Here is a 24,648-nt window from a genome sequence, read left to right on the forward strand (position 1 = left end):
AGGGCCTGGTGGTTTGAGTACAAGACAAACTCTTGAGGAAGGAGGTCGTGTCTCCAGTGTTGTAGTGACTGTACTGCAGCATAAAATTCCTTGTCATAGGTAGAATACCGTTGTTTTGCCTCATTTCAACTTCTCACTAAAGAAGGCTATGGGGTGTCCCTCCTGACTATGTACTCCTCCAATGCCTACACTTGAGGCATCACATGCAACCGCAAATAATTTCTGAAAATCTGGAAGGTGCAGCAATGGTGCCTTAGTCATCAAATCTTTTATATCAAGAAGGATTTTTGTCAAAGATTTCGACCATGTAAATTCTCCTTTCTTGAGGCAGTTTGTAATGGGGGCCATGATGGTGCTAAAGTTCCTAATGAACCTCCTGTAGAATGTGACTAACCAATAAAAACTCCTCGCATCATGCATGTTCCAGGGAGTAGGCCAATCTCTAATGGCCTTGACCTTATCATGGTCAATAGAAACATCATGCTCAGACACAACAAAACCAAGGAAGATGACATGTGTAGTTATGAAAGTACACTTCTTTAAATAGGCATACAACTTTTGCTCCCTCAAAACCTCAAACACTTTGCTCAAATGGACAAGGTGCTCCTTCCTAGTTTGGCTATAGATCAATATATCATCAAAGTAAAATACAAGAAAGTGTCCAATGAAGGGCCTAATATCTGAGCCATATCTCTCATGAAAGTGCTCGGTGCATTAGTTAGCCCAAATGGCATGACTAACCACTCATATAACCCATCCTCGTCTTGAAGGCAATTTTCCACTCATCTCCTGGTCTGATCCTAATATGATGATATCCACTTTTAAGGTCCATTTTGAAAAAATATTGGATCCTACCATCTGATCAAGCATATCATCTAATCTAGGTATGGAAAACCTATACTTGACGGTGATCTTGTTGATTGCTCTACTATCGATGCACATCCTCCAAGTTCCATCTTTCTTGGGAGTGTGGAGAGCAGGGCAGGCACATGGACTCGTGCTCTCCTGAATAAAACCCTTTTACTTCAGTTCATTCACTTGTTTCATCAACTCCTCATGTTCTCTCGGGTTTATTCTATAATGTGGTAAATTAGCCAGAGATGAGCCACGAACAAGGTCAATGATATGTTGAATGTCTCTCATGGGAGGTAACTCACTAGGTGGCTCAGAGATGACATACTCAAAATCAAAAAGTATAGGTGATACTTCCAGTGGTGTTTCATGCTCAGGATGGGGTGCCTCAGTCTCCCTAGTAACAACCACATACGCTACCTATGTATCTCGACTCTCCTACACAAACTACTTTTTATTCATGAAATTCAATGATTTTTCCACCAGTTTTTTTCTTTTCCTTCTTCTTTTTCTTACCTTTTGGCTCTAGTGGACTCAAAACAATTCTCTTGCCATTACACCTAAAGGAATAAGTGTTGGCACACCCATTATGTAAGACATCCAAATCATACAACCAAGGTCGTCCTAACAAAATATGGGCAACATCCATGGGAAGGACATCACACTAAATCTCGTCCTCATAATCACCAATCTTAATGGGGGCTAGGCATCTATGGCTAACGGGCATGGTAGCAGCATCAATCCAAGCTACCTTATATGGTTGTGGGTGTGGCTCAACTTTCAATCCCAACTTCTCAACTGTGGATTTAGACACAACATTCATACAACTACCACCATATATGATCATCTTGCAACTTTTACTCCCACACTTGATGTAAGTATGAAAAATAGAAGTGCGACGCTAGTCCTCCTGATCCTTGGGAATGATCATAAAGCGTCTCATCACACGCAACTGGGCACTCTTATCTGGCTCACTTGACAACTCATCCTCACTAGGTACAACTTCAGAAACATATACTTGATCCACCTCATGCTCATCCTCACCATCTTCCCTATCAAGTGCCAAGTTACTGGTGGGACATTGTTTGGCAAAGTGTCCTTATTTATGGCGCCTAAAACACACTGCATTGCCAAAACTCCAGTGAGAAGATCTAGTCATGCGTGCTTTTCCCTTGTCCATAGGCTGCTAGACTGTGGGATTGCTCCTCAGGAGTTGACTTGACCCGCTTGCATTGGTCGGGACTTGTCATAACTTTTTACCTTTCGAGAGTATGGCTTATTTGAAGAGGCACCAAACCGTTTTCCTATGGGCACTTTATTCATTTGCTCAAAGTCATGAGCTAAATTATAGGCCTGTTCAAGGGAATCAATGTGATGGGGAAACTGTTCTCTCCTCGGTTCAGGCTTTAATCCCATGCAAAATCGGGAAATCTATTGACTAACAGTCTCATAGACACCACATCTTATAGACAACTCATCGAATTGACTCATGTATTTTGACACGTTCATGCTACCCTGACGTAAACTATAGAGTTGATCCATAAGGCGCTCTATATAGCTAAAGGGTACATACTTCTCCCTCAACCTATCCTTAATTAGGTCCCAATGCTCAATGGGCCTATGATCTAACCTCACCTCTTGTCTCTCGACATTCAACCAATGGAGCTTGGCTTGCCTCATTAACCTCATTTTTGCAAACTTGACCTGATGACGGTCAGTCATCCTATACCAGTCAAAATAGGAATCCATCTCAATCAACCAATCTAGGAAGACTTTAGGGTCCATCTGTCCATCATAGATGGGGGCTTCTATCTTTACTTGCCTCATCACATCCTCGTAAGGATCACGATGATTCCTATGGTAAGGTCTCCTACCTTGAAAGTCATCAACGTCATAGTCCTCATCACCCCAATGTTGGGCATAGGGCTCATGACGTGGGATCTCCTAACAAAGTCATCTCGGCGATTCACTCGCCTTTGTGGAGGAAGAGGAGGTCTTTCTCTAGGAGGCACAAGTGGCTCTCTAGGTTGTTCATCATCATTGCCTCGCTTAAGGGGCAGCTAGAAATTGTCTTGGGGTGGGTTATGGACTAATTGGACTTCCAACCTATCTAGTCTTCGGCGGGTCTCAAGTCTCAACTAGCTCTTGATTCAAGTCACGAACTTGATCTTGAAGCTCATCTATTGAGGCATCTCTCTCAACACCAGTCCTACGACCTCGGTAAGGATTCCTGGCTCGAATGGACATCATAAAGGTTGGGGAAGGACTCAGCCAACACTAGGGCAGCCCTTTGGAACGGTGTTTGGTCACACAAAGTAGGGTCAAATGTGAACCTAACCTAGGCTTTGATACGAATATGATGTGGGAAGGTTCTAAGTAGCCCTAGTCCTATGGTTGACCCTCTTTGTAGCACACAAATAATATCACAAACTATGGGAAGAATTGAATTAACCAAGCATGAACATCACAAACATATTATAATGATCACAAGTTGTTGAGATTTTGAAAGCATATATGATTTGGTTTAAAAGCCCTTAGTTGATAATTTCATTTAAGTAATCAAGTTCACTCTAAAAGATGTTATATTAGAAGTCTTAGATCACAAGTCCTAGCATACAAATCAAATATCCCTAAGCATGGTACTAGCAAGCATGTTCATGTTGAAAATCTAGGAAGATTCAAAGAGAATGAACAATATTTTTTTTTTTTTTTCAATCAAGGGTTCGGTAGAGTTTAAGGCTTACAAGGTACCTTTAGGGGCTATCTTAGTCTTTAGATGGTCTCAAACAAGGAAGTGAAATGAGCTTACAAAAAGATTCAGAATGACAAACACCAAAACACACAAGTACTCGATTCACACCACGACCAAGCTTGTTGATCCTTAGGAATCTTGAGACAAGAACGAAGCTTGACGAAGCTTGATGATGACGTTGATGTTGTCATGGTCTCTCACCACCCAATCTCCGGGGAGACAGAATGTAGTCTCACACTACTCACTCACAAGGAGAGGAACAAGATTCACAAGTCTAAGCAACGGCTTCTTTTTAATTGATAATGCAATGATCTTTACAATACAAGTGATGGCATATTTATAGCCTTACATGAGCATGCACATGCCTTGCACATGACTCCTTAAGAGATTAAAGAAAATACAAAAATAAAATAAAGAAGACAAGACACTTTGACTTGCAAGTTGTCATCCTCTTAGCTTCCAAGAGAAGCTTCAATTGCTGGAATTAAAGTCCTTTGACTTGCAAGTTGTCATCCTCTTTCCAAGCTAGCTTCCAAGAGAAGCTTCAATTGCTGCAACTAAAGTTCTTTGGCTTGCAAGTTGTGATCCTCTTTCCAAGCTAGCTTCCAAGAGAAGCTTCAATTGCTGCAATTAAAGTTCTTTGACTTGCAAGTTTCCAAGCTAGCTTCCAAGAGAAGCTTCAATTGCTGTAAATAAAGTTTTTTGACTTGCAAGTTGTCATGCTTCTTGAAAAACCAAGACACTTGCAAGCTGTCATCCTCTTTCCAAGCTAGCTTCTAAGAGAAGCTTCAATTGCTGCAAATAAAGTTCACATCTAATGGTGGACTTCGGGTGGTTGTCCACGTGTCACAATATCCATGAAAAATACTCGAGGTGCATGTTGATCCCCATGAGATGGGAAGGGCTTAAGAGGGGTTTTCTTCGCTAATTTTATTTTTTTATTTTTTATTTTTTTATTTTTTTATTTTTTTATTTTTATTTTTTATTTTTGTTTTCGTTTTTGCATTTGTTTTCCCATTTTCTTTTTGAGGATTCAATATCCTCACTCTGCTTGTATATTCTCTCTCTTAATATATCTTCTTTTTTTATCAAAAAGTAAAAATAAAAAGAATTACAATGCAGTAATTGCATTCTCCAAAGCATCACCCCATGTCTTTTTCTCCACAAGACAATGATCCCACTATTCTTCTTACCTGAGCCCATCTTGGAAGCATTCAGAGCTTCCTCAATAAATTAAAATTCAAAAAATAAATAAATAAATAAAAACTCCATTGGTATTTCTTTTAAAAATCTCATTTATCCACATGCTGCACATCAAAGTCATTTGTTTATCAATAAGAAAACCCTCTAATCGAACCCTTCCTGTCTTATTGTCAGATTATTATACACCTTGGTACATTCCGCCTTATAACATACCTTACAATTGTTAAATCCCGCATTCACACCCCTGACCTTTGCTCCACCTCAGCAAGCGATCCCTTACAATCTTGAGCACACAGTTGACCTCTGGAAAACTGAGGCTTCAGCGCCATCACATAGCTTTCACAACCAACAGGCTCCGAAGAAGCTCCCTGAACACCTAACTGATAAACATCTCTTTCCCACCCCACTAGACAAAAGATCCACCCAAAGAAGCCTTATGAAACTATTCAAAAAACAGTCTTTTGTCTGGAAGGGCAAATGCCTAGAACCTGATGTTGTTCGTACAGCAATTCTTCATTGTAAACATCAGACCCTAGATTCTAAACACTCCCCCCCCCCCCCCCAATCTTTCCTTCTCTACACAGCTACTATTCACCAGATGAGCAGTTCCAGCTTGCAAAGAAAAACAAGCTGGTTGCCCTGATTCCGGCTGAGAACCCCCCCCCCCCCCAACTACAACTACAGACCAGTTCCAATCAGGCCAGACGAAGTCCCAAATGTTTTAGAGACCATAAGCTGGGTCAGATCGCTACAATTACCCCTTTATTGCAAGTGGACCGTTCCACCCATTAAAACCCATGGACTCTGGGCTGGACCATCAGTTAAACCTTGAGGCAAGGTTGGGCTCTCATGCATATTTTGAAAATGGACCTGACCAATGGAAAAGCCTTTAATTTCCCAAAAGTTGAGTGCACTGAAATATAAAGAACCCCCATCCCAACACCCTCCAACCCTGCACACCTCACAGCATCACAAGCAACCAGCCCCTTCCTTTCATAAACCCTAGCTGCCCTAAATCTTCTGAACCACCAGCTGCTGCCACTCCAACAAGCCCCATTTTCGAACCTCCACAGTTACTGCTTCGCAACTCGCCCTTCGCTGCCTCACTACTTCTGAAGTTCCGATCAAAACATCTTTCCAATGCCTGCAAACATGATTCCCTAAATACTTTTTTTTTATAAACAAAGAATTTATTATAAGAGATAAGAATGAACACCAGAAAAAAGAAAGAGAAGAAAAAATGCAAAATAGAACAAGGTGAATAAAAATCCTCCCTTTACATCAATAACAATAAATTACAAAGAAAAATTCATCATAAACTGAAAGCCAACTCAATGCAGAGCCAACCAGTCCCACTGCAGGTCTTCCGAAGAAACATGGTCAAAGAATCCGTTTGCCAACACCCACAGCAACGCAAGATATACCACACTACGGTTTTTGTGTTTACCATGTGAGGGTATACTTTAGGACAATATTTACACAACTCACTTAAAACATCTAATTGACTGGTAGTAAAACTCTATTTAGATAAAAGAGGAAGAGGGAGGGGGTTACAATGATTTATTCCCCTTCCCCTATCGTGCATTCGCTGCGATGAAGCTTGGCCTAAGGTATGACAAATCAAGTGGTTCAGATCGAAGGAAAATCCTTTGATCTGCTTTTGGACAAGGACAAGGGCAAGGAGAGTTCTTCTCTGCTTGTGGTCGAGAAGAATGCTATTCATAACAGATGGGTGAGGTTATCAAAAGAGGCTGTCTCGAGGTTCGTCAAAGGGTTGTCAGTTTTTGGTCAGATGGAGAGAGGTTTTCAGAGTTTCGAAAGGGTATTACAAAATTTTGGCTGTCAATAAGGTGGACGAAGGTGGGAAAGTTTCCAGAGTTAAGAGTTGGTCTGAAATCGTAGGAAGTTTTCAGTGTTCATTCCTGGTGGCGTAAAAGGTGAGGGATGGCAAAGCTTTGAAAGTGTCTTCTATGACCTTGCAAAGTAGATTCGAAAAGATGGGGGTGAAATAGGTGCAGAAGGTAAGCCACGCTTCAGATCGCAGAGGCAGGTCATGCTGGAAGGTAATATAGATTGAGGCAAGGGTAGCGATCATCAAGCCCTTTCTAGTGGTTAAGTTATGGCAGCCGGCAAGGAAGATAGGTGCTGCACATGTGGCGGTGTGGTTCAGTTGAACAAGGATGAGCTCCCAAAGTCAGCAGCAATTGCCATTAATCAGCCTCAGCTGTTCGATCAGAGAAGAGTGTCCACTCAGCTCAGGCATCTAGGGTTTCGGAAGGAGCATGGAAGATGATAGAGGCGACTAGGGTTGTGCTTGGGGAAGACGAGACAAAGAATATTGGGCTGGGAAGCTTTGTTTTTGTCTTGGATCTGGGCCAGGTAATTGAAGGAGGAGCAGTATCCTTTTTCAACTAAGTTGGGCCAACTTATTGAACATGCCCATAGTTTTGGTAAGAACCGATTGGGCCATCCTCTGGAAACTAAAGAGGTTTCTTCTGAGTTGGGCCAGTCTCAAATGGATCATTCTTTTAAACAGGCCCATTGTCAGAATAATGTGGGCCAGGCCCAAGAAGTTGGTTTAAATGTTCAAGAAAATGTTCAGTGCTCAAATAACACCCAAGAGGTTCCTTCCAATGCAGTTTCAAAATACAAAGGCTACTTGGCTGGGATGACTGGGAGTCAAAAAGAGAGCACTTGTGTGAAGCTATTACGGAAGGATCCTCTCAGCTTGTGCAGCAATTAATAGTTGGAAATCAGGTTGAGGAATAACAGAAGTTTCCTGCATTTCAAACCAAGAATTCTCCATTAATTAGTGTAGGCAGACAAGGGACAAAACAGGTAGGCTGTCTTCCAAGAAGATTCCGGATACAAATCATACCTTCCAATGTTCAGGTTCAAAGCAGATTGGCCAATAGGGATTGCCATATTCATCAGAAAGTAGTAACAGTACTGAAAGGGTTAAAGAGAAAGAGGTGATGAAGGAAAGTCTTGTTTCAGACAGTTCTGGAGTTTTGGTAAATGATTGTGCTCTGTAGCAAGAGGATGCTGCAGCAAAGGTTTACAAGGGTGATGGTGTTTTGGGTAGGATATCTGATGCCTCAGACCAAAGGCAATGGGATTTAAGAGTCCCAAGGTTTATACTCGTCGGAAGATTTTGCAGATGGGTGTGGATATGAAAAACCTTTCGAAGAAAATAGAGAACAATCTGGTGAGGTAGTGCCAAAGATTTTAAAGAGGAATTTAGAAGGAGTTAGTTATTATGGAAAACATAAATGTCAAGAAAAAGACAGGCAGTTCCTGTGATGGGATTAGCAAAGAAAAGGAAGTATTGAAATGGGGGGATTTATCAGACAATGAAAGCGATGGTCTAAGTGAGTTTGATTGTGGTGAGGGTTTACTATTTTAGATGAAATTAGGGAACAATATGGATATGTTTCTGACACCAGTGATGGTTTAGGGCACTTATCATATGCACGCCCATACCCTTCGGGAGAATTGGAAGGGGTCTCTTTATTTCAAAATGAAGATTTGGTCAATGAGTTGCGGCGTAAGGATGGTATTTTACCAACACCAGTGGAGGAGATCTAAGGGAAGGATTTTGAAGTTCAAGATCTCATGGATAAATTGGATTTGAAATTTTGTGATCCTGGGGGAAATGAAGTGCTTTTGATGGGTGAATAAACAAAGCTAAAAAGGGTCAAAGGGAGCTAGCTAACTTGAAGAGCTCAGTGAACTATGAAGGAAAAGGATTAAAGAGGGGGTTCCTTGTTTAGTTGTGTTAATTTTTCTTTTTCTTTTTTATATGTATTTTACTTTAATTTATTTTATTTTATTTTATTTTATTGTTTTGGGATCAACTTCTTGTCAGCTTGCAATGTAACTTCTCTTTCTCCATCTAATGTACCTTCTTTTATTTCAAAAAAAAAAAAAAAGGTATACTACTCTACTCCAAAGCAAATTATTAGCAATAGCCACCCTTTTGAAAATTCTCGCATTTCTCTCCAACCAGACACGCCAAATAATAGCCATAACAGTGCATCACCACAAGGCCGAAAAGTGATCATATAAGAAGCCTTTAAAGTGGAAGGTACAAACCCAATTATCACCAAAAATACCAAAAAGTTCATTCCAGACAACCCAAGTAAAGGATTCCCTAAAGAATGAGTCACGACCTTTTCTTGAGACTTGGACATCTTCCACCAACTATAACACTTGCCCATACCTTCGCCAACTTTTTCCATCCAAAACCTCCAGGGATAAAAATCGAACACCCCTCACAGTTCAAACACAATCTCGACTCCAGAAACTTACCCTTATATTCTAATTGCTAATTCGCAATGAGGTCAATTTAGGGTCTTGGCTATTTTTGCCCCTAAAAAATGCAAATTCCATGATGCGCCATATCTGTCATGACACACGTCTCTTCATCTCCCAAATCCTAACTCGTAGACATATTCAGGGGTTAATTACCAAACAACTAAAATAATTCAGCATCCAGATTCAAAGACTAACCCAGTTCCATCTAGAACCCAGTTTATAGAACATGGCTCAAAACTTAATTTTATCAAAGACACTCGAAATCTATAAACAATGTTCATGTCTATCACTTCCAACCGCATCCATATATATATGCAGGGGTCCTTATAGGGCCATCAATGGAAATTCCTATGGGAACGAATAAATGAACAACATGCAGAAACTGATCTGCAGCCAAAGGTAATTCTTTTTAATTTGACGAATAGAACATTTGACAGATAACCATGTGGCATAAAATTGTAGCCACAAAAGAATGGGCCAAGTGGATAACTGCAAAGAGAACACATCCCACCACTGTTATTATGGGGGAAGAATGTGCCATCAAACTAGCAACAGGAGTTACGAACTGCCAAGTAACTTACTGAAAGAAATCGTATGAGACCTTGTTTTGGAAGTAGAAGACCACTTCCCATAAGACACTGAGTCATATCTGTTAGTTCGGAATAGGAATAGGAAATAACTAATAAGCAATGGAGCGCAAGCATTATGGTTCTAGTGATATAGAGGAATTTTAGTCAAAATATATTGTAACATGAGTTTGCATGTTTTATTCAATTAAGTTTTTCATCCTTTTTATTTCATTTCATTTCATCAACTAAACTCGAGTTCATGTAATTCTTGATTTGCATTTTCTCTTCACCAAAGCATAACCAAACCCACAATTCATCCAATTGACTAAGGTGTTTCCTTCAAAATCAAGGCTTTGGCTCAGTCGGCCATTTTTAATCATAGAGCTGGTAGAGTGGCTAATATGGTGCGCAAACAACTCCATATTAGAAGCTAATCAAACTAGTACAATAAACAACCTGTGGCTCAATCACTAAGCTTAGTAACTATCTATAGATGCTTGAAATTACTCGTTTCCCCTCAATCGTGTAATCATTCCACATTGGACTAGCTGCATGCAATTATGAACTGATTACTGATTACCTTATGCACCTTTGCAGGACATCGGACTCGCAAATTCGCAGCACCACATTGGGGATTGGTCATGGGCGCACATGGCAGCATCATGCCATCACCCCACCAATCCAAGTTCAAAGACACTCAAATAAAGATTCCTTAACAAGTCCTAAGCCCTAAACCTTTTCTTGAGCTACTTGAGCATTTAACAGATCATTCGCAACACATGTCCCTTTTCATCTGATTCACCCCATCCATGTGTCATTACCTCATTGAACAAAAAGTATCCTTTCTCATGGGCTGAGCTTCAATCTGACATTCTCTTATTCGAGGATAACTCACACAACCTTGTCGTTTGATAAACAAGAAGAATTGTATTAAAAGAAGAAAGGAGTACATATCAAAGTAACACCAGCCAATCCTGCTGCATGCCTTCCAAAGAAACATGCCAAAAGAATGCATTCGCCAAACACTAAAGGGAAGCTAAGAAGACTACTCTGCTACAAAGCATATTGCTGGAAAGATTCTAGCATTTCTTTCCAACCAAAAGCTTTAAATAATGGTCAGAACCAAACAAAACAACAAAACTTTCCTCTCTTTCCTCTTACCAAAACCTCCACACATAAGAACGAAAAAGCGCTCCAAAGAAGCCGGACAGACCCAATTTTCACTAATATCCCAAACAAGTATTCCAAAGTCCCCAAGAGAAGGAACAATGTAAAAACAAGGGAGAGCAAGTTTCCCCACTCCAAAAGCAGGGACGCAAATGTCAGGAGATGGGGCCCTGTTAGGTCTTCGCTCCTGCAGTAAATCACTAATATTAATTTTCTCGAGGATGGCAGCTCAAGAAAAGGCCTTGATCTTTGAAGGAACTTCAGATTTCTAGATTATAAAATAAAAAGCAAATGGGCTGCCATTAGGATCACAGATCAAATGAGAGAAGAAAGATTTGCACGAGAAATCCCCAGAAGAGTCAAGACTCCAAACACGTTCATCACTACCCACCTGGACACAAAAAGTATTGAGCATGATAGTCAAAGACGCAAGCTCATTAATTTCCCTCTAAATGAGATTCCTCCTAAAATGAAAATCCAAAGAAAGCTCACCCATCTTGCAAAATGAGGAAGGCAGCAGTAGGAATCTCATGAAGATTAGATAAATGAAGTAAAAGAGGGAAATCAATTGCCAAAGGCCCATTCCCATTCCAATTGTCACTCCCAAGAATGGATTCACTCCCCATTACCCACTTTATAACAGACATAAAGAAAGAAAGACGGATAGATTTGAGATGCAAATTCCAAGGACTCAAGTTACGTAATATTAACTCCTGCAATAGCATCCCACCCATTTTGAAAGACCAAATTTGATACAAATATCCTTGTGCCAAAAAGAGTTAGGTTCTGAAGGGAAACACCATAACCACTTCCACTAAGGGAATGCTTTTAGACACCAAATTACCTAGACCCAGGGCCATTCCCCATATGAATTGCATTTTTTTACTAAAGTGGGAGTCTTGGCACATTCTAGGCAACAGTTTTCTCACTCTCCCTCTCTTTCTACTCTATTTCACTAAAGTACTTCCCTACTCCATAGTTATATCCAGCCACCAGAACTCCCTCAACTACTACCTCACACACTTGAGCTTCCTAGGGATTGTCCCATTATCCTCTTTAGGCCCTCTCCCTTGCACCCCTTTTTTTTGTGTTGTTGTCAGCAACAGAATATTTCATTAATAGGAAGAGAATTTACACAAGGGAGAACGAGACATCTCCCAAAAAAGGCCTGGAACAATCCAGAAAAAAACAACTAATAAATAACAAAAAATAAAAGATCAACATGCCAAAATTTTCCTCCAACCTCCATGTAACTTGTGTACAAGGCAGACTCTCCTCCCCTCTCAAGAGTCGAGAAAACCCTTACATGCTATCTACTAAGGTAAATTAGAACTCCAAAAATTACCAAACAATAAACCAAAAGAAAAAATAAGTACAAGGCCCTTGTTTAATGACAGAATTTGAAAATTTCCCCAAATTTTTTGAACTTGGGCTCTTGCATTCTGTATCATGATGTGGCCAAACTAATGTTCACACTAAAACACGGCAGAGGGTACAAGCCAGAAGGCTAGAGCATACAATTAAGCCAATCTGATGCCAAGCAACAGCCAGATAAGCCAAAGCCCAAAATGTGGGCCCTTACGTAGATGAAACAGTGTACAAGCTTACGCTCATTGACGTTAGAGCATTTGATAAGAATGTGCACAAGTTAAAGCTCATAATATCCATTGTAAAGAACTAGCACCAGTGACACCACCATGCATGCCAATCTCCCATTTGGTTTGCAAAATTAGGCCTAGAATGGAATCAAATTTCAGGAATGGAATTGCATTCCTGTGTTTGGTTTGCAGAATCAAAGATGGAATCATATTTCACCCGGAATATGATTCCTACAAATGGGGGAATCACGATTCCAGTTCAGATAGACTCGAATCGATCTTCATTTCATGGAATCGGACTCATTTCATAATTAAAAAAAAAATCTAAAAACAACAACAAATTCTAATAATACTAATTATTATTACTATTATAATAAAAACAATAACAATTAACAATAATTACAACAACAATAATAACAACTAATAATATTTATTACTATTAAATAATAATAATAACAAGGACAATAATAATAAATGCAAAAATAATAATTATTACTATTTCAGAGATAATAATTATTACAAAAATAATAATAACTAATAATAATTACAATGGCAACAATAATTATTACTATAAAATAATAATAACAAAAAGAACAATAAAAATAATTAAAAAGAAAAATTATTATTATTTTAAGGATAATAATTAGTGTAAAAAACAAAAATTAATGATAACAACAATCAAAAAAATAATATTAAATTAATAAAAATCACTATTATAAAATAAAAAATAATAATACAAAATTAAATAATTATGTATTAGGGATTTTTAATATAAAAAAATGACTTATTTTCCATTCCATAATAGAAGTCATTGAAGAATACCAAATGTTAGAAAGAAATTAAAACTAGATTCCTATTGTCATTCCATGTTACTAACCAAACACAGTAATTGCATTCCAAAGCAATTCCATTACAACCTTGATTCCATTCATGCCTCAATTCCTTTCCTGCTTCAATTTCATTCTGCAAACCAAATGGAAGGCAAGTAACTAATGGACCTTTGTAGTCAAGATTGAATCCGCACATACACAGGACAAGTCACATCAAACATTTCCACATGGATAATAATCCATGTCACTGTCAAGAGTTGATGTAAGAAAGGTAAATTTGCTTGCAAAGTAATTAAAAATACCCAATCAAGAACTGTTAGGTGTAGAGATTGAAAAGACCTCAATATCTTGGCAACTTTGATTGCACATGGATCCTCAAAAAGAGTCTGGTAGAAGAAGAAAATGACCTAATTTCTTGAATTTACTTATCCCATTACTGCAAATAAGCAAATGCATTGAACTATGAAAGGCAGATGCCCACCATCTATCAGGTCAATTACTGAACCTGGCCTTTACCCTTCACTCACTGAATTTAACTAAGATGCTAGGTGCACCCTTCTCACAAGGAAAAAACAAGCATGCAGCTGTTGACAATTTAAATAAGTCTATGAGCCGTATGTGCTAGGTGCACCCTTCTCGCAAGAAAAATACAAGCATGCAGCTATTGACAATTCAATTATGACTGACTTCAAGCCATATGTTGAAGAATTTATAACTTAATAACCTGTTAAGTATACTTCTGTTTCATTTTAAAAGATGGGAGAACAAATTGTCATGAAGCTTATTAAAAAGGGACAATAAATCTGACGAGAACAAAAGCAGCAGTAAAAGAATGAAATATGTAAATAACAAATAATTGAGGCAGTAAGGCTCCTTCTCATGGATTTTTGTAGCAAAAGTATTCAGGAGTTATTTAAGATATCAAGGATAAGCACAATTTAAAACTTGAGGCTTATATAAAAGACTAACTAGATGTAAAACATGTATGATACATTACAACCAAAAACATTTCTACCCGTTCGTTGAGGAGAGTTAAGTTGTTTGCCTCACTTTGACGTTCAGAGTATGGTGCTTATGGAAGACGGCTTTTTTGTTAATTTAAAAATATTTTTAAAAAAAAAAAAGACAAAAACACTAAAGCAACTCCAAACATCCAATTGAAATAAATTGATGGTGAATTTTTTTTCCTTTTGATAAAAAAAAAAAAAATTTAGCAAGAGATGAGGGAGAAAAGATACAAATGGGAGATGAGGCATCCATTAAACAACAAACGGACAAAAAAATTGAACAAAAGGATAAAAAAGGCCAAAAACAAAGCAACATGAGAATATTAATGAAGCAAAGCCACCAATCGCTCTGCAAATCACAGAGAAACTCCTCTAAGAAACTCTTTGCAGAACACCAAAGAGTTAGTTTGAGTAAATGAGAGGAGAAATTTCTTTCCGACAGAACAAGAATAAAGATGACAATTCAAAAATTAAATTTGGTTTTAAATATGAATGACATACCTCTACTTCAAGATTCCACTGTGCAGAAACAAGGGATCTTGCAAGATCAGCATTTGCAGTCTGCAACCAACTTTTACCTTTGGTAGTGAAGAAAGCAATCCACGAATATACATTGCTCAAACTTAAAGAAATCAGATGGCATATAATGGAAAACATCACAAATAGAGAGAATAAAGGTAGCATTATAAAGAGAAATCTTGTGGCCTGGGGATACTTCTTTATCTATATAGAGGCCGCCACAATACTTCTCTCTTTGTGAGGGTTGGGGAAGGGCCATCACAGTGTACACAGCCTAACCCCTGATTTTATGCAGAGCGACTGTTTCCTTGGACTCAAACCCGTGACCAACCGGTCACAAAGGAGTAACTTTACCGTTGATCCAAGGTCCGCCCTCAGCATTATAAATTTATAAAACCCCAAAAATATGTGAAAGCAAAAATAGAATATCTAAATTTACCTCAAGTTTAGCTAATCGTGCAAGGACTTCCATTCTGGTATTATTATGTTTCTCCTTCTCTTTCTCAACAGCTTCAATCATTTCCATCGTACTTGTTTGCAGTTCTGAAGCCTGTCCAAGAAAAAAGCCAGAAAGTAACCATACAATTAAATGCCAGAGTCAAAGGCGCAGTATGATGACAGTTTAGACAATTCCAGAAACTTGTTAAAAAACCAGAAACTTGTAAAAAACAGTATGACTGGTTTAAACAATTCCAAAAACATAACCATTAGGAGAAGGAATCATACAACATAAAAATACCAACTGTGGGTGTGACATAATGTCACCTAGTTAGCCAGATTGCAGAATGTTCCATTTTGTAGAATGATAATGGGATTGCAGTACAACACATGCTCAATGCTGTGCATTAGGTATGTGTATACAGATATAAAGGTGAAAATCTGTAATGGAACATGTAAATCTAAGAGAGGATGTTTGGATCTGAGCGAGAATGTTTGGATCTTTTTTAATTCAAAAGAGATTTTATTTGGTCAAGTAGATTAATAAGTTTCCTACCACCTTTTTTTTTTGGATAAACAAAGAATTGCATCAAAGAAGGAAAGATAAAGTACAAACAAAGGGAATGAAATAAAATAAAGAGAACAAGATTTCTTGCAGTTAAAAAAGGAAAACAGAAAAATAAAAAAATAAATAATCACAAGACAACTCAAATGAAGCAAATAAATTCAATTCTACTGCAAATCTTTCAAAGAGACATGCATAAAGAAACCATTTTCCAAACATTGAAGTGATGCAAGAAACAACCCTCTGCCCCAAAGCAAGTCAAGAGAAGTGGCAACATCCCTGAAAATTCTGGCATTTCTCCGACCAAATATACCAAATCCAAATGATAGCAAGAATAGTGCAACACCACAAGGCTTTCCTCTGCTTCCCTCTACCAAAACCCCTAAACATAGCTTCCTACCCAAAACCTTATCCTAAATCCCTTCCTACCCAAAAACTTTTCTAAAAAAAACCAATTATCATGATCATAAGATTTCTCAAAATCCAATTTTAAAACAATACATTTCCTTCCTCTTCTAACAATATATTCCACAATCTCATGCACTAGCAAAGCTGCATGTAGTATTCGCACATCAGCAATCAAGGCACTCTATTAATGAGAAATAGTATCCATCAATACACTAGTCAACCTCTTAGAAAGAACATTGGTCAAAAATTTTTAAACACTCGTCACAAAACTAATGGAGTAAAATCCTCTACACTAAGAACTCAATCCTTAGGAACAAGAGCGATTAAAGTTGGATTAATACTTCTACCTACCACACCATTGTCTCTAAACTCATAAAAATATATTCATCCAAAAACAAGTCATTTAAAAAAAATTTAAAAATAAAAATAAACATCATAAATCCATCAGCCCTCATGCATTATCTCTTTCCATGTCAAACACTGCTCTTTTATTCTCTTCTTCCTTATATGGCCTCTCTAACCAGGCCACCATCATCCTTTTCTGAAAACGAAGTCCAATAAAATCGATGATTATCTCAACAATACTCTAAGGATTCCTACAAACCACACCCATATCATACTCTAGTTCTTAACAAAATTTCTTCTCCTCCTACCATTCACCATCCTATGGAAAAGCTTTGTACAACAATTCCCATCCTTAACCCTTTTTATTCTAGTCTTCTACCTTCAAACAGCCTCCTCCCTCAAAAGGACTTCTCAAACACTTTTAGGTGCTAAATCCTCCAAAAGAGAGCCCTCTTTCTCTAATACATCCATCAAACCATTTAACGGAAAAATATCTATTTTTCTAGTGTGCACATCCCCAAAGATCCACTTTCTATATTTTATGTTTTTCTTTTTACAAACTTCAACCCCCTCACAAAACAAAATGCCTCACCTTTCTACTAAACATTCACCCACCACTCCCTAATCAAACCCTGAAAGCAGAATCAGTCAACCACATGTTCTCAAATCTAAATGAAGTCAAGTCCATTTCACTATATTAGACTCACGCAGTAAGGGGCAATGATCTGACACCACTCTAGGGAGCACCTCCAGAGCTAGGCTAGTAAAAGTGTCCATCAACCAATAGTAAAAAGGAACCGATCAATCACTATGGCAACCTACAACCAGCAACAATCCAAGTGAACTGCATGCTAGACGTGGCGCAAATCACATTCTCTAATAAAAGAATCAAAATCTCTCATGCTAAATGTGATCCTAGAACCCCCTCCCCCCTATTCCTCACTGTTGAACTAAGTAACAATAAAATCATCCTTAAGCACCAATTAGGCAAAATTTAAACCAAACACTGCCCAACTGTTCCCACAAAACCCACCCAAACAAGGACAGTTAGCCACATACACCAAAGTAAACCACGACTAACCTCAGCCCTTAACATCAAACAAAACCAAAAGTCTGAACAATTTATCGAACTTACAGGCAAACCAAGCGTCCCAAATAACAAGAATATCCCACAAGGAACCCCTAGAGGCTAAACAAAGCCAATCCTTAAACCTAGAGTTCCAAATACTTCTAATGAGAAACCCATCCGCACTTTCTAATTTAAACTCTTCTAAAATAACAATGTTAGGGGAGGCCCTGCAAATAAGCTCCTTAACAACACTCAACAAAATTTCCCAGACCCCTAACAATCCAACTTAATACCTTCCTTTTTACAAAAGAAAATATATTAGAAAACAAAGAGATTATAATACATCAGGGACTAGAAGTCCTCCTCAAGTAAAAGAGAAAATAAAAACAAATTAAAACAATGAGAATCTCCAGTTTCACTGCACATCCATGAGTCGTAACACTAGAAACAACCAAAAGCAGAACATCATAAAGAAGCTTAAAAAAGAAACCCACTCCACACCATCCCTAGATCCATCACCCACCCCTTAAAAAATTTAGGAACATACTCCAATCAAATACAGAGTATTTATGTGCATGCTCAAAACTCTCCAAACACACCCAAAATCCTGCACCAACTGAAAAACGGGCAATGCAAAAATAAACGCGCATTCATTTCACTAGTTCAAAAACAAAGAAAGCAAACATTTGAAGACAAAGTTTTCAAAAGTCTTCTAACCAGTAGCAAACCATTAGCATGAACCTGTCAAAAAGAGCAGACCAAATATCCCTGATTATAGATACAGTTTTGTCTTTCCAAATCAAGAAGTATAAAGGAAAACGAGAACCATTAACATCAAGAGTGAGCTGATAGAAAAATTATTTTCAGAAAAACTACCCCACTCCATCCAAAACCCAAACTTTATAATCAGCATGAGAAGACAAATAAAAAGAATCTAACACCCCCAAGAGTTGGGCCAAATCCCCAACTTCCCTCTCACTCAAATTCCTCCTCAAATAAAAATCTCAATAGACAACAGCCCCCTCGAAAACCAAAAAAATTAGGAATTGCAGCATTATCGAAACTTGAGACTATGAAGGTGACAAAACACACAACAAAAAGGTGCTGCTGCCCCATCCACAGATCTTCCAAAAAGCGAACTCTTTCCCATTGCCCACACAGAATTTAACCCAAGAAAAAAAAATTGCAATATCTGAGAAATGAATTTCCAAAGGGTCCAATGAGTAGCACCAATACTGAATTTGGCATCTCTGGATTCCAAATTTTCTGATTCCAATTAGCACCTTCATCCTAAACCATAGGACCCCATCTCTCTTCAACCATACCACCCCCCCAAAAAAAAAAAAAGAAAAAAACAAGCGCATGAAGCCAGTAATTGATAGTGGATGCTAGTTTTCGTAAATCATTTTCCACCCTCCTCTTTTCCACTCATAAGACCTAGGAGTGTAACAACGTTAACATCCAGACCTGACTGACGTAGGACATTAAAGGAGCAACAGAAGTGAAGAATTAAGGGAGAGAAATAGAAAAAGGAAGAGAGAAAGAAAGGAGAAGGGAGAAAAAGAGAGAAAAGACGTGAAGAAGGAGACATAGACTGCTGTGGGGGAAAGGAAATCTGTAAGACTCAATTTTTTCTATTTTTTAGAAAAAGAAATATATTAAGAAAGATAACAAAGAATTCCTAAAGATAACACTACTTAAATTACAAAAAACAACCCCAAAACAATCAAAAATTACAAACTAACCCCAAAGTAATTAAAAATTACGGATGTAATCAGACATCTCTAATAAAAAATCCAAAATTTCAAAAAAAAAAAATCTACACTTTCTATTAAGCTGTTTAAAAAGTGGCAAATGTGGTCCTCCATCAATGACTCGCTCTTTTTTCCAACAATTCCTGTAAGTCTTGATTGTCCTCTCATCCCCCGATGATTCTATAGCTGCAACTCCTCTAGAACCTAACTGTCTTTGCACAAATAATCCTTTTCGTCTGCAGCAACTATGCAAAGGCAGAATATCTTTACCAGAGTTAACAACACCCCCTTGAGTACACAAAAAAGCATTCACAATATTTTAGCAAGGAGTATAAGAATGATACAAGGAAGAGAAGTAGAATCAAGGTGAAAGAAGAGTTATCAGCAGCTATTGTTCCCTCGTCCAGAAGACTCACCTTGCGTGACAAGTCTCCAAAAGATCATTACCAAGCTTCTCTGATTTATTTTGGAATATATATATATACATATGTATTAAGCAGACCAACAACCTTCGCTATGCCCGTTTCTTCGAACTCAATTTCTCTCTCATCACGATACTGCCCTTCATCAAAGATAAGGTTCCAGAGAACCCAACTGAAGGAAATATGGGGGAATAATCATCCTCGCGAGTCCAACACCCAAAATATGTATATTGTTTTCCTCTTCATAATTTCTGGAAAATCATATTCATTGTCAAAGAAGGTTCAGTCCTAAGTATTCAAAGTATCAACAATATGTTTACTAACCTTAAACAGAACCAACCACTGTTTCATCAGGGTCAGTATCTCCAACCAAACTTGTGTTTCAACCCCCTTGTCACTTATAATTCCCTATCTGTCTAGGATTGGCTTGTAATACAATATACACAACTAATCTATTAGGCAAGTAATAAGATATACACAACTAATCTATTAGACATATAAAAAATACAGTAAATTAAACAAGTTCCATTATTTTAGTGGTTAAAGTCTTTAAAATATAATAAATTTAGACTAAAAATGTATAATATACAACCTAAGCTATAGCCTTAGAATAGAGTTATCATAAATTTATCACTGAAAAATAAATTATTAACAACTTGAACAACGAAACTAAAAAAAAAAATGGTTGAATTTGAACAAAATAGAAAAGAAATATATACACAAAACAAAATATATTTGTTAAGTAATGTATCTCTTTGTGTACAACAATATATTATAGAAAATAAATAATATCATTGGCATCCTTAGTATAATCTTCTCTCCTCTCCCCCCACCCCCCACCTTTTACATTGCTAATCTGTACTAGACATGATTGCTAAACCTTGAGTGAAACACATGTCACTACCAAGGTTTTTGCGGTTTTTTTTTTTAAGCTTCGCTCCCCCCCCCCCCCACATTGAGTGGGTTCCACTCCTTTCCACTTTCCATATCTTTTTTTACCCTTTTTTTTCACTTATCTTCCCCCACCCCCTCTCTCTCTTTCTTAGGCTAGAGCAACCCCTCCCCCCGATTTCTATGTGGGTGGCCCCCACACCGATGTCACAAGCCGAACACTTCACACCTTGTGAAGGGTCATGCGGCACTAGCTAAAGCACTTTTACTTAACTAGCCAATTGAAAGTATACTGTAGTTTACCACAAAAACACATTCATAATCATTGAATGCAAAGTAAGCCAAAGCAGTAAGCAATCATGCACTCAAATGAGAATCACACAATAAACACTAAAACAACACAATTCACTAAGAACACTTCCGTAGGCAACTTGTGTTTAGCGAGGGAGGCAAGTAAGCTAACTACGTTTACAAATGCTAGTGAGTTTCACCCTCTCTTAATGAGCTATTTTTGCTACTCAAGCTTTGGCACTAGGAAACATAAAATTGACCAAGGAGTCATAATCTCATTTTACATTGAGGCGTACACACACTCAAATGAATAAACCCTATACTACAATTTACATGGCGGTTACCCATCCCATATACACAAGGCAAGCGATCACAGGCAAGCACAAAGCCCTAAACAAGCTTGGCTCATGACATTTTCCCACAATCTCCCACAATCTCGTTGGTATTTGAAAAGACTCCAATAGCCCTGTGATCTTCTTCTACTCCACCTTGTCTTGTTAGTAGGTGAAACAAGTTTAGGAATACTCAACCACCTCATCATGCATGTGTGGCCAATAGTACCTCTACTTCAACAATGCCGAAGTGTGATGCCATCTTGGATGGCTTGCCCACATGATGTCATGACACTCTCTTAGCAATGTCTTTCTAACACCAACTTGAGGGAGAAAGAGTTGGTCGTCATGCGTCATCACCAATCCATCTTCTAACCAAAATTGGCACACTTTGGCCTCTTCCACTAATTTCATAAGGTTTTGGGCAATTGGATCTTTAATAACGTTCTCCTTAATGTGATCCCGCATTGTCACAGTAACACCTTGCTGTCAAGTGTGTGTCATCTATAAGGCTGCAAGTTAGGCCTTCTTGCTCAACACATACATGACTTGGCTAACCCATCCCAACTTGTGCTCCAATGAGAAATCAAACTCTGCCAGGAATTCTTGCCAACGGTCTTGTTTGGGTGATAACTTTGGAAGTGTAAAGAAGTCACTTACAATCAATTTATCTGTTTTCACCAAGAACTTCAACCTAAGTAGGTAATGTCACCACATGTGGAAACAATGTATCACCTATAACATTTCCTTCTCTTGAGTTGTGTGCTCCCGCTCAACTTCACTAAGCTTATGACTCTCGTACGCAACGGGATGCCCATCCTGTAACAAAACTCCACCAAGGGCATAGTCTAATGCATATGTCCGTACCTCAAAGGGCTTCATGATGTCTAGAAGTTCAAGTACCGATCTCGCATCATGGCTTCTTTCAAGTTGTCAAAGGCTCCCGGCACTCCTCTGTCCAATTCCATCTATGGCCTTTCTTCAGCAATTCTGTCAATGGGACAATTCTCCTTGAGTACTACTTCATGACCTTGCAATAATAGTTGGCGAGTCTGAGAAAATGAACACAGCTCCTTCATTGTCATTAGGATCGTCCAATCTTTAATAGCTCTCACCTTCTCCATATCCATCCAGATATGCTCAATCACATGACCAATGAATGTGATGCTCCTTTAAGCAAAAGAGCACTTCTCTTTCTTCACATAAAGGTAGTTCTCCTTCAGCCTATCGAACCCCTTCCATAGATGCTCTTCATGTTCCGTAGATGCTCTTTCATAAACAACAATGTCATCCAAGTACACCACGACAAACTTGTCGAGGTACTCATGAAACACCTGGTTCATCAATGTGCAGAATGTCATTGCCACATTAATTAACCTGAATGGCATCACCAAGAATTCATACATCCCATACTACATCATGCAAGTAGTCTTCAGCTCATCATCATCTAGTATCCTCCCCTAGTAGTAGTCTGACCACAAGTCAAGTTTGGTAAAGTACTTGGCATGACTTAACTAATCAAACATATCAACAATTAGTGGAATAGCATAGTTGTTGCACACAGTCACCTTGTTGAGTGTGCGGCACTAGACATGTTAAATGGGTGGGTATAGGTCAAAATGCGTAGGGTTATTTAAGAACCATTCATCCATTCATGACCCATTTATATAAAATATTTAACCCATTTATGACCCATACCTATTTGGACATGGGTCAACCCATTTACCCATTTAATTTTAAAGCATATGAAATCAATAGTTGAATACCAACTGAAACTTATAACTATCTTCAAGTATTATCATTGTGACAACTTCCCGCCATGTTTGAAGGTTATTCGATCTATCACACAATTGAAAAATATGTACGTAATTACGTAAATTACGTACATGCATGCCTTCATATTAATTGGTTTGCATAACCAAATTGAATCAATTAAGTATACTCATAATTGCATAATTAGGTACATATTTGAAATGATGTGTCAATAATTACAAAATTATGTAAAGATTTACAAGTTATAGAATTAATTACATAATAAATTATATAGTTTAATTTCAAATGGAAATTATATAGCAAATACTATAATTACATGTCAATATAATTATAGATATATATTAATCAATGAGTTACGCAATTACGTATATGCATGCAAGTATATTAATTGATTTGCATAACAGAACTCGACCAATTATGTACACTCGTAATTGCATAATTACATACATATATATTTAAACGATATCCACAATTACAAAATTATGTATATAGATTTCCGAATTATAATGTTGATTTCATAAACAATTATATAGTTTAATTTTAAGAGGTAATTGAAACCGATAATAATGATTACGTACGCAACTATAAATTACGGATATATTTTAATCAACCAATTATGTAATTACGTAAATGCATGCATGCATATTAATTAGTTTGTATAAACAAATCCAACCAATTGTGTACACTCATAATTGCATGATTACGTACACTCATAAGTAAAATAAACCAATTATGTACATATAATTACACAAGTACTTGCATATTCGAACCCAACTACTAACATATTACAAAATTATGTACATAGATATCCGAATTATAGAATTCATTGCATAGTTATCAATTTTTATTTCAAATGATATGTATAATTAATACTATAATTACATATTTATATAATCACTGAGATAACTAAATCGAATCAATTATGTAATTACGTACATACATTCATATTAATTGGTTTGGAAAACCAGATTAAATCAATTACGCACATACATAATTGCGTCATTTCATACATTTTCAAATCAAATTGTCCATGATAATAAACTTATGTTCATACATTTTCAAATTATAGTATTAACAATGTAATTGAGTTGTTTAATTACATAACTACGTAATTACAAACATATTTAAATCAAACCAAGCATGTATGCATATGAACCAATTTAATTGTATACATTTATAATTGCTCATAATTACAAAATTATGTACATAGATTTTTGAATAACGATATTAATTACGTAATTATGTAATTTAATTTCAAATAATAAGTATAGTCAACAATTAACATATTTACATAACAATAAAATTACAAACATATCTAAATTGAACCAATTATGTAAAACTACGTACATGCATGCATATTAATTGTTTTGAAAAATCAAAGTAAATCAAATTACTTACATACACATAATTGTATAATTACGTACATATTGTAACCGAGTTGTCCATAATTATAAAATTATGCATGTAAATTTCTTAATTATAATTTTAATTACATAATTATATAATTTAATTACAAATAATGAATATAGACTATAGACAATACTAT

At 37.3% G+C, this 24,648-nt stretch overlaps 1 protein-coding gene across 1 annotated transcript in view; it reads right to left on the minus strand.

The window, feature by feature from the left end:
• The window catches only part of LOC131146219 (golgin candidate 2), a 61,971-nt gene that overhangs the window by 32,068 nt on the left and 5,255 nt on the right, over nucleotides 1–24,648 (minus strand). Inside the window, exons 3-4 of the mRNA XM_058095653.1 lie at nucleotides 15,254–15,364; nucleotides 14,797–14,856 (exon numbers count right to left, since the gene is read on the minus strand). Coding sequence (XP_057951636.1) covers nucleotides 14,797–14,856; nucleotides 15,254–15,364 — 171 coding nt within the window. The remainder of the gene's footprint in view (nucleotides 1–14,796; nucleotides 14,857–15,253; nucleotides 15,365–24,648) is intronic.

The sequence above is a fragment of the Malania oleifera genome, chromosome 13, assembly GCF_029873635.1.
Source record: "Malania oleifera isolate guangnan ecotype guangnan chromosome 13, ASM2987363v1, whole genome shotgun sequence".
Lineage (NCBI taxonomy): Eukaryota > Viridiplantae > Streptophyta > Magnoliopsida > Santalales > Ximeniaceae > Malania > Malania oleifera.